Consider the following 14,019-nt stretch of genomic DNA (forward strand, 5'->3'; position numbering starts at 1 on the left):
CCCCTTTTTTCTGGCATAAATGCTATATAATTTGCCATTACCCCTGGAGGTGCAGGGGTGAACAGTCAGGAATAAGGCTTCAAACGCAGCGCCGGGTACTGTAGCCACAGACGGGCCCAGGTGAGAGAGGATGGTCACTGGTCTGGTTTGCATTTGGAGCGTTGATTCTGAGACAGGCGTTCACAAACGGCAGAAGGGGGGCGGGTGGGGGGAAGGTGGTAGAGAGATGGGAGAAGTGGGAGAAAGAAGTCTCCAAGGGGGCGATGTCAAGTCAAGGTTCTCATGGTCTGAAGAAAACATTTCTCCATTTCGCCGTCTCACAAACGCACTCAGTCAGTCTGCCTACCCCCAACTGTGGGAATTCCACGGCATCTCTGTGATCGCATGTCTTTATCTGAGGAATGCTTTGTCAGGTCTCAGGGCACTCCTCATATCAGGGGGATTAGACTGGCTCCTGTCCGCTGAGCACACTCAGTAGGGAGAGAGGATGTAAGGAGAGCTGGAGAACATAGACTAACAGCTCTCTCGCTGTGTATAGGAGCCTCTGGGAGGTGTACAGCCCGGCACAGTGGGCCAACTTTACCCAAGCTCCTTTTTAAGAGGAAATAAAAGCCACTCTGAGGGTGTTCGCACATTAACACATTGTTGGGCTGTAACTAATAATAATTTTAGTTAAAGCTTAAGGTTGACCTGAATTTGTGACATTATAAATAAACTGGATGGTAGAATCCATGCTATAACATGCTTATCTGTAACGACAAAGACAGAAGCAAATGGTAACACTTTCAGACTGATTTAATTAATGCTTGAAACACTGACAGCCAACTGGAATAAATCTGAATCTAAGGTTTGAACCAGTTAAACATTTTGTCAAGCTGGAAATAACACACCAAAATAACGCATTGTACCTTCGACATCCTGCTAAACAGTCAGAATATATCAGGTCTACTCTGTGCTGAGACCCATCCTCCATCCAAACGTAACGTATGCATACTTGGTTATTAATTTTGACTCATAAGAAAGAATGAATAAAATTTGTGCTTACGCTTGTAACAGATGTTTTTGAAAGCTCTTAACTCCTCTCATCTTTGAGGGATTTTCTGCACGCAGCTGAAGCTTGGCATCACTGTTTACAGAATGCTATCTTATCATCAATGTCATTGCTTAGATATTTCTTTGATTGCAATTTTCATATAGTAAACATTCTTGGGTTTGACGGCCCTTTACCCTGTAAGCATTTTGTTCTCTTCCAATTATTGTTTTTTATCAAATTTAGTTAGAAATGTACATCAATACAATTACCCAGAGCCCTGGTGACATCTTCAAATTGGCTCTTTTATCAAACCAACAGCCCAGAACCTAAAGATAAGAGCATTACAATGATATAAAACAAGGATATTTTCTTTCTTTGACCCAGATTCCCACTGTTCTTCTGACCTCACCGTCAGGGGGCCAATATTATTTTAATGTCTTTTGGTCAAAACTAGCCTTATTTGCATATCAGTCACTGGCTTTGCTCCTATATTTATTCCCTTATCTCCTCAGCTTACCTCTCTTTATCAGCCAGCTGTCTCTAGTCCTTACCCTTACTAATTCTACCAACCGCGCATGTAGACATGCTCTGTGTTTATTATCTTGTTGTAATGACTCTATCACTGCTCAGCATCTCCCACTAACCAGTAAGCCTCCCAGTGACACCAGTACAAGCCAGAGCTGACATTCTACACTGACATCTCCTGCCAAAACATGGCCACTTTCCACTTACCCAGGGGGGGCTGGATTTACGAGGGCAATGTATGAAAGAAGCTGGGATCGCCCAGATAAAAACTGCAGGCTGGTCAGGGGGTGAAGTATCCCTGCTGATTTATTTACTAGTGGAGACCTGCTGGATTTCTCCCATCCATTTCTCAGCCATGCCCCTGTTATGACAGCCAGTCTGCAAATATTTGCTGACACTAACCAGAACTAAACAGTGTCATTGTACAAGCCGGTGATTTAGTCTGCATGTTTCAGCAGAATGTGTGTGTTAGACGTTGGGATATACATGGTGCAGTTGTTTGCATTCCTGAAGGCAGACTCCGCATGCATGTGAAAGTTGATGTACAGATGAGTTTTGTTGATGGTGAAGTGTTGTTAATGTACTTCTTAGGAAAGGGGGGGGGTAATCATGTCAGACACAAACACAACTGAAAGTGAAGTGAGTGAGGTTCTGTGAGTGCAAGCTGGGATTCACACAAGTTCATCTTCTGGGAGGAACCGGAAACAAACACTGAATATAAACATTTTTGGCAACAGTCCTTTAAAAATAATCAGTGAGTGCCCAATATCCACTGGAACAAAAAGATGATGATAAATACTACCATAATAATACATTTTAAGATGATGATAACTTTCCAACTGGAAACCCAATCATTAATAAACCATTAATGGCTATCAGCTTTTTTAGATTTTTGATTTTGCTTATTCATCATACCGTAATTGGCAGAAATTTTTTTAGATTTTCTTTCAGATATCACAAATATAAGTTAATCATTCATTTGACATGTTTACTGTCCGATGTACAATAGACCAAAGCACAGTATTAAAAAATATTAAAGCTGAAGTTGGTCTGAACCCAATTGTAGAATAAGATCTAACTACTAAGTACTTTTAAACATACAGTCAGTACTGTTTCATACAATTTCTATCATTACTCACATGGAGCTGCTCATGTTTGAAACACAAATGTTTGAAAGACACTTTCCAAATTATGCAGTGTGACTCAATTCCAGTAAGAAAGTATGTTGGCGTAGTGCACGTTCTTAATGCAGTCTGCAAAGTGTTCTAAAAAAACAAGCCAATATTGGCCCTATTGACATAGTGGCAAGTATTATCTTGGTATTAGTACTATGTGTTGCATTTCCAAAGCATAACCTTTTAAGAATATAGCCATTCACAAGCCTTATAAGACACTAACACTCAGAATTCACATAAACACCAAAGCTCCCAAGATGCCTCCCGACGTTACAAAATAAGGGGTTGCACTACGGTGCAATACATGTACCTGCCCATTAATGCGTACTTGTCCACATTTTTCAGAAAGTATATAATAAAACCACTTCAGACAAAACGTCAACATCCCCTGCCTTTTCACTGCGTTGTCTAGCTGCCTTTTGGTCAAAATAAATACCATCCATCCAGTGCATGTCCGACACATACATCATGGATGTATACTTGAGCCCAGAGCAGTATCCTCGTGCACACACCCTTGCAAACACACATGAAAAACACTTGCTATTCTCATACTTTGTAGGCCCTTAGGTCCCAGTCGCTCCGCTCCATTAATCACTGATGTCATCAATGTAATGCCCCACCCACACCAGCCGTCATCGCCCAATCACAGCTCGAGAAACTCTCACATGCTGTGGACTTTATTACAGTTGATGTAAAAATAGTGCGTACATGCAAATGTGTCAGCGTGTACGGTCAATGAATAACACTTGGAACATTCACATGTCCAGGGTTGCATGAAATGGGAGTGAAAGAGGAGAGATCAAAGCTCTGCTAGGGTGTTCACTCCCCTCCCTCACATGTGGTTAACACTCAAGAGAGTGGTATTTTTACACACACAAACACACCACTGACACTGTCTCACTCATTCTTGCACTTGTTTTTACCTTAAATAGCAGAGATTACTGGAATCCCAGTGTTTACTGCACTTATCCATTATAGGTTAAAGCCTTTAATAATTCAGCCTCGGACCAGCATACACACACACACACATACGCACTCTGCCCTGGGCTTCTGTTTGTGGGTTGAGTGGGGCCGCTGACGGCTGATTAATCGACTGGGGCGGCCCACTCATGATAAGTGTGGCTAATGACCTGCTGAATAATTCACTGGGCCTTTGCTGGGGAACAGATGGAAGGCCAAACACATACACGGACATGTTCACTGGCAGACTCGTACACACTTGTGCCCTCATGCATTTATTTGTATACTCGGTATGCATATATTCAAATATTTGTAGATGCACACACTCCCAGCCTCTGCACTCCGGGGGGGGCCTCTGTCTCCCCGTCCCTCTCTCTCCTGCTGTTGACACCTTGGGGTGCTTCACGTCAGTGCCGCCCTCGTTCCCTGATACCAGCATCCAGGCCGCTCACTATCAGAACAGAGTAGAAGTTACCAGAATCTTTTATCTCTGCCCCTGTTGGCAGATTTGATTCTGTTCTATCACTACCTCAGTTTTTATGCATCACTCCGGACCTTCTCAGTATGTGTTTGTATTTCAAACACAACTGTCAAGCCGCTGGGATCCGTATGCAGCTCTGTTATTCTCGAAAACATAGATCACTCGAAGCAAAGGTCAACTGTCAGGGTTTAACATTCACAGTAACTTTTAATAGATCTGATCAGCTGCCTTAAATCAACCGAGAACAGCCTTTGAAAGTGCAGCCAGGTATCTGTCGGCACCGCAGGAAGCCAGACCCAACTACCCTCGTGTGTGTGTGTGTGTGTGTGTGTGTGTGTGTGTGTGTGTGTGTGTGTGTGTGTGTGTGTGTGTGTGTGTGTGTGTGTGTGTGTGTGTGTGTGTGTGTGTGTGTGTGTGTGTGTGTGTGTGTGTGTGAAAGCCTGCATACAAACAGACCCTGAGAACGTGCAGGAATGTGTGTTAGCTCTTTTGTCTGTACTACTCTTTTCTATATTCAAATGTCGTGCATCTGATGCATGCTTGCATATCTGTGTAACCCTGCATTGGTTTGTGTTTCTGAGAGGGAGCAGTAGCCAGTGATTAGACCCTGCTCCCCCTGTGTCAGCACTGATAAGCAGGGCCAGGCTCTCTTTGATATGACCAGTGGTCTGTCAGAGCCCTGGTCTAAACTGACAGCTTATCTGCATGCTGCTCTCCTCCCATCTGCTGTTCGGCGGACAGGAATTGAACTCCACTCAGTTGTACAGCATCAGTACGAGAAACACTTCCTGTTACTTCACAGGAGGGCCGTCTAAAGCAGCGGCATTATCATTACATAGATAGCTGTGTTTAGAAATTTAAGCTGGCTGTCGGTGATCAAGGATTTGTGCTCAGATTAGTGAATGTAAAACTTGATTGAAGCTAAAACTAAGCCTGTGTGCTGTGGCTGAATATCAAATCTTTTTTGTATACCAGCAGAAATATGTGTAGTAAAAGAAGACTGTATTTTATAAATTATTGTACAGCTGCTTGTGATAAAATAACTAAAATTAATAATGATAATAATAATAATAATAATGATAATAACAACCTTTTGAAGTTTTACATATCTTGCTCATAGACAAAAAGGGGTTTTGTATGAGACTATTATCCAAAAGAAGGTATTGAGAGGAAAAAAACAACTATTGCTTTTGGCATGCATACACAGGGCTCTTAATTTTTCACACTGGTTGTACTGATGGGGCCAGATTTCTTCATTTAGCTGCACCAGCACAGAATCGAGGAGCATTTTGATTAAATTTGACATATTTTTCTTAATCTGATGTAAGCAACATTAAATTGTAATAAGCCCTTAAGCTAAATTTCAGGTACTCTGGTGCCACCAAATGGAAACGTTGAGTCACACTCGACAGACTTTTGGGCGCATGGTCGACCAAAATAGTCACAGCCTTGGAGCCCTGATACTAAAACACAGTGGCACATCAAATTGGCAAATACATCAGCCCTAATATGTGCTTACCAATTTAGAGTGATTGCTTTTAATAATGAAAGGTTTGTGCTATAGAAAACACACTAATAGTAGGCTCCAACTTTCTCTTGTATGGATGTATGTAATGCACTTTTCCTCCAGTATATGCTGTAAAGCCCAATACTGTGTTTCATCAAGCAAAACTAAATGGAAAAAACGATGAATGTGACTATTTCTAAATATTTTTAGCCAGTAAAGTTGCCCTATACTAAAATCTAAATCTACTGGTCTTACAGATTGATGAGTTACTGTTGTTCTACACTGTGTACATAAAAGTCTAATGAGGCTTGTAGTGAACCGGCACCGTCAGCATTTCTTACAATAGTTCCTTCTAGGTGACAGTAACATGGATTATTGATCTCCTGTCCTCCTACAGAAGTGTCATCGTCGCACCCAAGAAAGCTGGCATGACTCCGTCTCCAAGCACCTCCACTCCCGTCCCAGCAGCCACTGCTGCGTCTGTGTCTGGCGCGACACCCATCGACAGTGTTGCCGTGGTATCTTCTGGTGACGCCTCCCAGAGCACTTCTGCAGACTCTGCAGCTAGTGAGTACACGTACACGCACGCACGCACACACACACACACACACACACACACACACACACACACACACACACACACACACACACACACACACACACTCAAATATTGTTCAGGCAGTGTTTCTGCGAGGGCTGATGAGTCAAAGCATAGATGATGCTATGAGGAAGTCAATATTTATAGATAGATTTTTCTCTTCTGTGTGTCTGGAAGAATAATTTTGTTGTGTTTCAGAAGAATCAGAAGAAGGATGAATTTTAGATTGATGTTTACAGTTGTAAATGAATTCATAGAAATAAAGTAAAAATTAAAGCCCTCTAATATTAAAGTGATTTCTGTAACACTTTCTATTTATGTGCTTGTAATATGCGTTTTGTCAGCTAATAAATTCTTAGAAGGTGCTTATTAACATTAATAAGACTATGAGTGAACAATCTGTTGTAAGTTTTATGTTTTATTAAATAACCACATAGTAACATGTTTTAAACTCAGGGCCTTATAAGGGCCTTATTATCAAATAATCAATACCAGAAATAGATTGTAACCTGGAAATCTCCAGAGGTTGTTTATAGTAAGACTGAATGAAGGAGTTTATAGAAGGAAATTTAATTTCAAAAGTCTGTATGCACACATTAAAACTGATGTCTATTTCAGTATATGGGGTGAAAATATGGAATTCTCTGAACGGTGACCGATGTTCAAATATTATTAATTATAAGAACATTTTTGTATACAAATAGTACAATCACATCATGAACTTATTTTGTGACATTTATGTCTGCGTATGTTTTGCTCATATGTTGTGTTTTCATGGTATGTGAAAAGAAAGGTAAACTATCCATGGATATTCATCTGTAGAAAAAATTGATATAAATAAATAAGTAAAATCATTTTTTATTTTAATGATCCTCAACTTTATGAGCACACCAGCTCTCCTATATTCACACGCAGTAAATTGTGATTAGAAGACCAGCTGTTTTTTTGTCACCTCTCTGCATGTGTGAGTGGGTATAAAAGTGTGTTGTTCTTTCATCAAGGACTGCGTGTGTGCGTGTGTGTGTGTGTGTGTTTAAGAGAGGAGGGAGAGACAGGAGAATGGGGTTTGTGTGTTTTGGGAGCATTTACTATAAAATCAGGCTGGGGAGAGGGTGTGTGTGTCTGTATGTGGTTGTATGTGTGTGTGTGTGCATGTGAATAACGATAAGTGTTGAAACTGTGTGCATTGGGTGCTTTGTGTCAGCGAGCGGTGTTGAGTAAATATGCCTTGTGAGCGTGTGTGTGTGTGTGTGTTTTTAGTGGGGCAGTGGGAGGACTAATGGAGACGTTCATTTACTCCTCTTTGTTTGAAGGAGCTACTTCAGCTCGAGAGGGATACTCTCACCAGGCCCACATGGCGCTGCTTAACACCTTACATGCACGCACACACAAAGAACACACATTCCAGCCCACATTACACTGTCTGTCATTCCGTAAGAGTTATCCCTGCTTGGAGACTGTCCTGGCTGGAAAAACAAGCCCGCTGAAACACCAGAGGAATCCCCCTCCTCCATATTCAGCTGGGCATTAGCTTATTTATGAGCCACAGGGAAGTGAATTTACTGCCAGATCAATCAAACATGGACTTTGTACCTTGTGCGCCTCTGTCTCCAGAATGAAGTCGTAAAGCACCTTTTAGTTGTATAATGAAACAGTCACAAAAACAGCCCAGAGGGGTAAATTGGTATGTAATGACTTAACAGTTTGAGAAAACAGTAGCATTTTTTTTTTACATCTCACAGTCACACAGGTGTACGACTGAAATACTACGTTTGCTACTTATAACAAATACTTAATATTGTTGTGCATGTGTTTGATATATAGTCGAAATAATGTGGGGGGGGGAAAAAAAAAAACACCTCCAAATATTTTCACACTGACTGCAGCAGACAGTGAAACGTTACCATCCTTTACACAATTTAGAGCTTTCCATCATGAGAATGTCTGAATTGTAAATTGATAAGGAAGACATTTTGAGCTCGGAGTACATCATCCACTATCTGACCATAAAATTATACTTGTACCCCCACTTGCCCTATCTGGCCATAAATCCCCCCCCCTATTCTGTACATTAGAATGAAGACCATTGTATTATTTCATAAGAGGCATGTTTCCACACAGGTTTATGGTGCTGCCCTGCTCGTATAATGTATTGCTCTGTGTGCACGTTTGTGTGTGTGTGTGTGTATGTAGCGTCTTATTCTTGTCCAACGTCCAGACTAATAACAGAGTTCTTTGGTTTCTCCCTGCAGCAGGCGGCCAGGTTCCAGCCAGCGCTAGCCTGCCATCTGTCCCCCCACTCTCCCCTGTGACCCAGAACACAGCCCCCAATATGAGGTGATTCATCTTCTTTTTTCTCTCTCTCCCATAACACGCACACACACACACACACACACAAGCACACACACACAGAGTCAGCTTTTTTTATTCACATAAGCATACAAAATCAGTTATTAATGCATATCCATGGTTTGTTTTTTTGTCTTAATTCCAGTTTTCCTTCACATTAAAAAACGATATTTTACTTATTTTTGAATATGGCATGTTCTAGATTTATTGTGGAGCTGCGCGACGATTTGATTTAATTGCCATGTACTGTGCTTGTGTGTTGTTTGGATCACATCTTCAGTATCTCAGAGCGTCTGGAGCATGCCCTAGAGAAGGCAGCTCCTCTTCTGAGGGAGATCTTCGTCGACTTCGCCCCCTTCCTCTCTCGGACACTGCTGGGCAGCCACGGACAAGAGCTCCTCATTGAAGGCACGAGTAAGTACAACATCATCACGACTCATTACAGATACAGTGTCTTTTTTTTTTTTTTTTAACATTTTTTTAAAAATAAAAACTTTAACTGTTTAACATCTCCAAGCTACTGTTAATCCAATAGCGTGATGAGCGTGCATTGAGCCAAGAGCTGGTAGTTGTGCTGAAGGTTTCTAGGGGGCCAGGTCAGAGGCCAGGCCACTAATAGCAGTGTTTGGGATGTCTGCTGCCACCAAACAAAATGGAAAGTTGATTGATAGCTGCAGGGGGGCCTGAAGAGAAGGCAAGGGGGGGGAGGTGTGTGTGTATGTGTGTGTGCGTCTGCATGCATGTGTCATATGAAGAGCAACTGAAAGACCAAAGGCTACTCTGCCTTGTTCCCGTCTGTGCCTGTGCAGCAGCCTCTGGACACTCTCGTGGCCCCCTGCCCCCTAAAAGCCCAGAGCTCGCCATTAGGGATCAATGGGACATATGCTGGCCAAGTGAGGCCTGTAATACAAGGTCCAAATATGTATTAGTTTACAGTAACATCATGTCGGCTCATTAGGCGCATCAATACTATCTGCTCCCCTGCAGATGGCACAAGGTTAGGTAATCTCTGTCTATTTCTGTGTGTGGCAAGAAGCAGGTTTATCAAATAGAACGCACAAAAAATTAGCAATTTTTTTGTCAAATGTACATCTCTCGTCTGACTATCTTTTTTTTTTTCATGCATTTCCCCAGGCCTGGTGTGTATGAAGTCCAGCAGCTCAGTGGTGGAGCTCGTCATGCTTCTGTGTTCACAGGCAAGTCTAGCATCTATATCTGCACTCACCCCCGTCCTCCACTTTCGCACCGATCTGATTTATCAGGCTCACCTTGAGTGCAGTAAATCCACAGCCGTGAGTGGACAGTGAGCTATCCAGCGCCTTATCTCTCCTCCACACCACCTCGTCTACCTTTCCACGCTCAACCCGTCCCCGAGTCAGGGCAGAGAAACCGGATAGAAGGCATCTCCGGCCGCAAATATTGGTTTGAGGGTCAAGGGTGGCCGACCTGTCCGCGTCACCTCTGACCCGAGCGCCGGACCCTTGTGGCCAGGCCAAACTGATGAGGAGGGATAATGTAGATTTGATGGTGCTTTGCATTGATTATCTCTCTAGTCTCTGTTGTCTTGTGGGTGTTTTGTTGCCAAGTTTATTTAGCTGCTGCCGGATTCATGAATACTAATTCCGGGATCATAAGCAGGCGTGGGCAGATCAATGATCGGAGATGTCAATAGATCACTCCAGGATGGCTGATTAGCATTAACAGACAGAAAACCTACTGATGGCTGTTTATTTACTGCATGTGGACCAAAACACAGTATACAGTAGGACTGTGTTATTCATCGATATTATATTGTCATACTTATAAAATAATGATATTGGTACATCATAATATGAAAATGTCATCCTTTCCTGGTTTTAAAGGTTGCACTACAGAGTGTTCTAATACCCACACATTATATCCACTATACTGATGATTATTTATCAAAAATATTATGTTTAAGGGGCTGTATTCGAAATGTGTCACAATTTGTGTATTTATCACTTTCACTGGCCGTATGTGAGCGGATTGTAATGCAAAGTGAAAAATGAAACCTTCCTCGTCTCTCTCTTTGTTGTCTTTACAACCCTTTAAATGATCTGTTTAAGTTGTTCAGTGCTGCTGGACTGTGGATTTTTTTTGTGAAGGACTTTGGTCGACAGTCCGAAGGATGTGACTTTATGCACGTGCTCAAGTGGCTCGTCTCAGTGCCCCAACAGCAGCATGGTGGGTCAGAAATAGAGTCTGACATCATAAACTGATGAACACAGAAGTTAAACAGGTGTTAACTAGGTGTATCAAGGTATTTGGTTGCCTCCTTGTAACAGTTATGAGGTGCTTTTGAGGAGATTTCAAAATATCAACATATTTGTATTGTGTATAGCAAATTGCCATAAAATATTGTGATATTATTTGAATTTCACCCTAGCCCTTTGTGTACATTGTGTGTAAATGAATCTCATATAAGCAGTGTATTTATTCCCCATAGAAGCGCTCATTTATTTAGCGTAACCCTCATATACACACACCCAGTGACAAGGACAACAGATAATAACTCCCCCTCTGGCCCTGTTTGTTTGCATCTTTACCATTTAAAACCCCTCATGAAAAAACAAAGAACTCCAATAATAGAAAAACACGTCTGATTAATGACATCTCTCTCACCACTTCGCTGGGCTTTTTTTATTTATTTTTTTTTATCAGCTTTATTTCCCAGAGAAATAGCGCCCGTCATCTGGCTTCCTCTCCTCCACCTTCTCCCCCTTTTAACCCCCGTGCTCTGTTTGGGTCCCATTATTCACTTCGCTTCATCTCTAAAAAAAAAAAAAAGGTAATACAGTCAGATTACACATCTGTTTGGATGTCAGTGGCCACGCATAGATTTGCACTAGTGGGACACATGGAGGGAATGCGAACCCGGTAATGTCCACAGAGGAAGGAGTAGCGGGAGTGAGAGCTAGATAGAAAACCAAAGAGAGAAGAATGACAGGCTCTAATGCACCTATTTGTCATATCTGTCAGGGTGTTGTTTAATGCTAATCTAATCAAAGGCAGAATCTTGGTGATTGCTCCGCTGCACAGCTCATACCTCGCTTCCCCCTTTGGTCCCCAGCCCAAGCTATTTCTTCCTTTCCCTGAGCTCCAAGCTACCCCACCCAAACACACACACACACACACACACACGCACAGAGCAAGAGGACCGGGGATTGGCCAGCGTAGTGTTGATTGCTTCAATAAATCATCCAACCAAATTCTCTCACAGCTAATGCAAATGTAATTTTATTGTTGTGTAGAGGGAGGAGGGGAGAAAGGTAGGGGTGATATGCTGCTTTCCACTGGGGAAAAGAGGAAAACAGGGACAGACTTTCCTTTGGGCTAAATTACAACGTATAATTATTTGTGTGTTTGCTCTCCTTGTGGGGCAGTGAGAGTGAGCCAGCGCCATGATTGATGACATAATTTAGGAAAGTTTGCCGGGCCCTCCGGCACAGGAAGCGCTCACTTCTCTCACAGGAAGTGCCTCCGTGGCCATCTTGTGAGTCCTTCCTGCCTTCAAGCCAACCGGTGGAGGGAGTAGACGGAGATGATTTTGATTGATTTTTCTCCCTCCGCCCCCCCACACCTTCATTGGAGATACAATGCGATAGCATCTCTGTGAAATTTTAATTAATTTCCCAAGCTTTGAGATGGAGTGGAGCCAGGGTGAAGGGTCAGGAGGCAAGGGACTGCAGAGCAGTTTTTAATCAGGGATCCCATGAAAGTTGCATTGGCGGCCACATCAGCTTGGCATTGAGGAGGGGATTGTAAACCGCTGTTTGATAGTGCCCCATTTCTAAACAACTACAACGGCACTCCCAATTAAAGGACCATTTTGACCAGACATTAACTGTCGGGGTGGCATGCTGCCTTGTATATTGATCCTGGAGGACTGCTGAATATACAAAATGAGGATTAATGATCAAATGCTGTAGCTGCAACAGACTACCGATCAAAATAGTGGAAAGAGCTGCCAGTGAATTTATCTGCACCTGGAATTGTTTTCCATTCAAGATGTTCTATGTTTTATGTGCCAGAAATCACATCTTTTTTTCCAGTTAATCAGCAGGTTCATTTCTCAAATCGTTTCCCCAAAGCACAAATTGATATATTTGAACAGCTTCTCCTGCCCGACCAACAATCCTAAACACAGTTTACTACCCTAGAAAACACAGGAAAACTGTGAAATTTGAGAAGTTGGAACCAGTGACTTTTTACAAATCAATTTCCTGTCAGTTGAGTTGTGCTAATTAGATGATTTCATGTAACTGGAGAGGAGATATTTGTAAAATTAATGATATCAAGATATCATAGCCTTTCAAGGTCGTTGAATGTCTTGGCTTCCTCGAAGTAGCTCTTGCATATTACATGAAGTTTTCTCCCGTGAACCACGCCGTTCTCTGAGGTTCTTGTACGCTCTTGCCCCTGATTCGCCTTGACAGATTCACTCTCCCTCTCACACTTGTTTGCTCCCATCTATGTCACGTTTACAGCCAGCTTGTTTCCTGGGTGCATTTCTTGAAGTGGCTTTCACCCAAAACATCTGATTAATAAATAATGCGCCGGGACAAGAGAAAGAGCTTTCTCTTCGCGCTTGCTGCAGTCCGTCCAGAGCTTTGAGAAATCATCTCATCGGTTACTGGACAGTCTGCGACGAGCAGGGGCCCATAAATCTCCTCAGTAGCTGCATTTGTGTCCTGTAGATCAGCCATTATTGTCTGGCCCCTCTGTCAGCCCATCCATCCTTCTGCCATTTATCAGAAATACATCCTGTACATGGAGTGGAAGGAAGGAAGGGAGAGATATGTGGGGTGGAGGGGCGCTGCTTTCATGATGGTCAAGCCTAGATAGGAAAGACCACTCGTCTTTACCTGGTGACAGATAGAAAGAAACCTTTTAGACTTGTAAAATACTGCTCATTGATAGCCATATTATATTCTTTAACTGTTCACAAATAGTACAGCAAACATTTTTTGACTCATCTACAATGGTATATAACATGAAATCGTTTTATATGCCCAGGTGGAGATGAATCAGTCTCTGAAATATCCGCCTCCACCCCAGTACAAAAGTGGTGAATTTTATTTTGTGGTAGTTCTCTTGCACCACTGCATGTGTGGTGCCTTTGCAGTTGATACACATCTGTATATATTTTGGGGACCATTGATGCAAGTAATCTTTTTGATAGTAATTCGATAACATCAGTGTTAACCCGCTAATCCAGTATCCACACATTATCATATGCTCCCAGCCAGTCTCATCAAAGTTAACCTGTTTAACAGATGGGCGACTCTCTCTCTAAGTCAGTGGGGAGAAAGACATTGACTTCCCCAAACACTTGGCTGCCCCTGACCCTTGACCCTCTGACCCCCAGGT

The 14,019-nt window shown here is 42.4% G+C and overlaps 1 protein-coding gene across 3 annotated transcripts in view; it reads left to right on the forward strand.

Annotated features, from left to right (window-relative positions):
- The window catches only part of lrba (LPS responsive beige-like anchor protein), a 189,787-nt gene that overhangs the window by 57,650 nt on the left and 118,118 nt on the right, over positions 1-14,019 (forward strand). For all 3 annotated transcript variants that reach the window (XM_037098981.1, XM_037098998.1, XM_037098989.1), the window contains exons 30-33: positions 6,079-6,248; positions 8,532-8,616; positions 8,909-9,042; positions 9,763-9,824. In XM_037098981.1, the coding sequence (XP_036954876.1) occupies positions 6,079-6,248; positions 8,532-8,616; positions 8,909-9,042; positions 9,763-9,824 (451 nt within the window). The remainder of the gene's footprint in view (positions 1-6,078; positions 6,249-8,531; positions 8,617-8,908; positions 9,043-9,762; positions 9,825-14,019) is intronic.

This window comes from Acanthopagrus latus, chromosome 1, assembly GCF_904848185.1.
Source record: "Acanthopagrus latus isolate v.2019 chromosome 1, fAcaLat1.1, whole genome shotgun sequence".
Classification (NCBI taxonomy): domain Eukaryota; kingdom Metazoa; phylum Chordata; class Actinopteri; order Spariformes; family Sparidae; genus Acanthopagrus; species Acanthopagrus latus.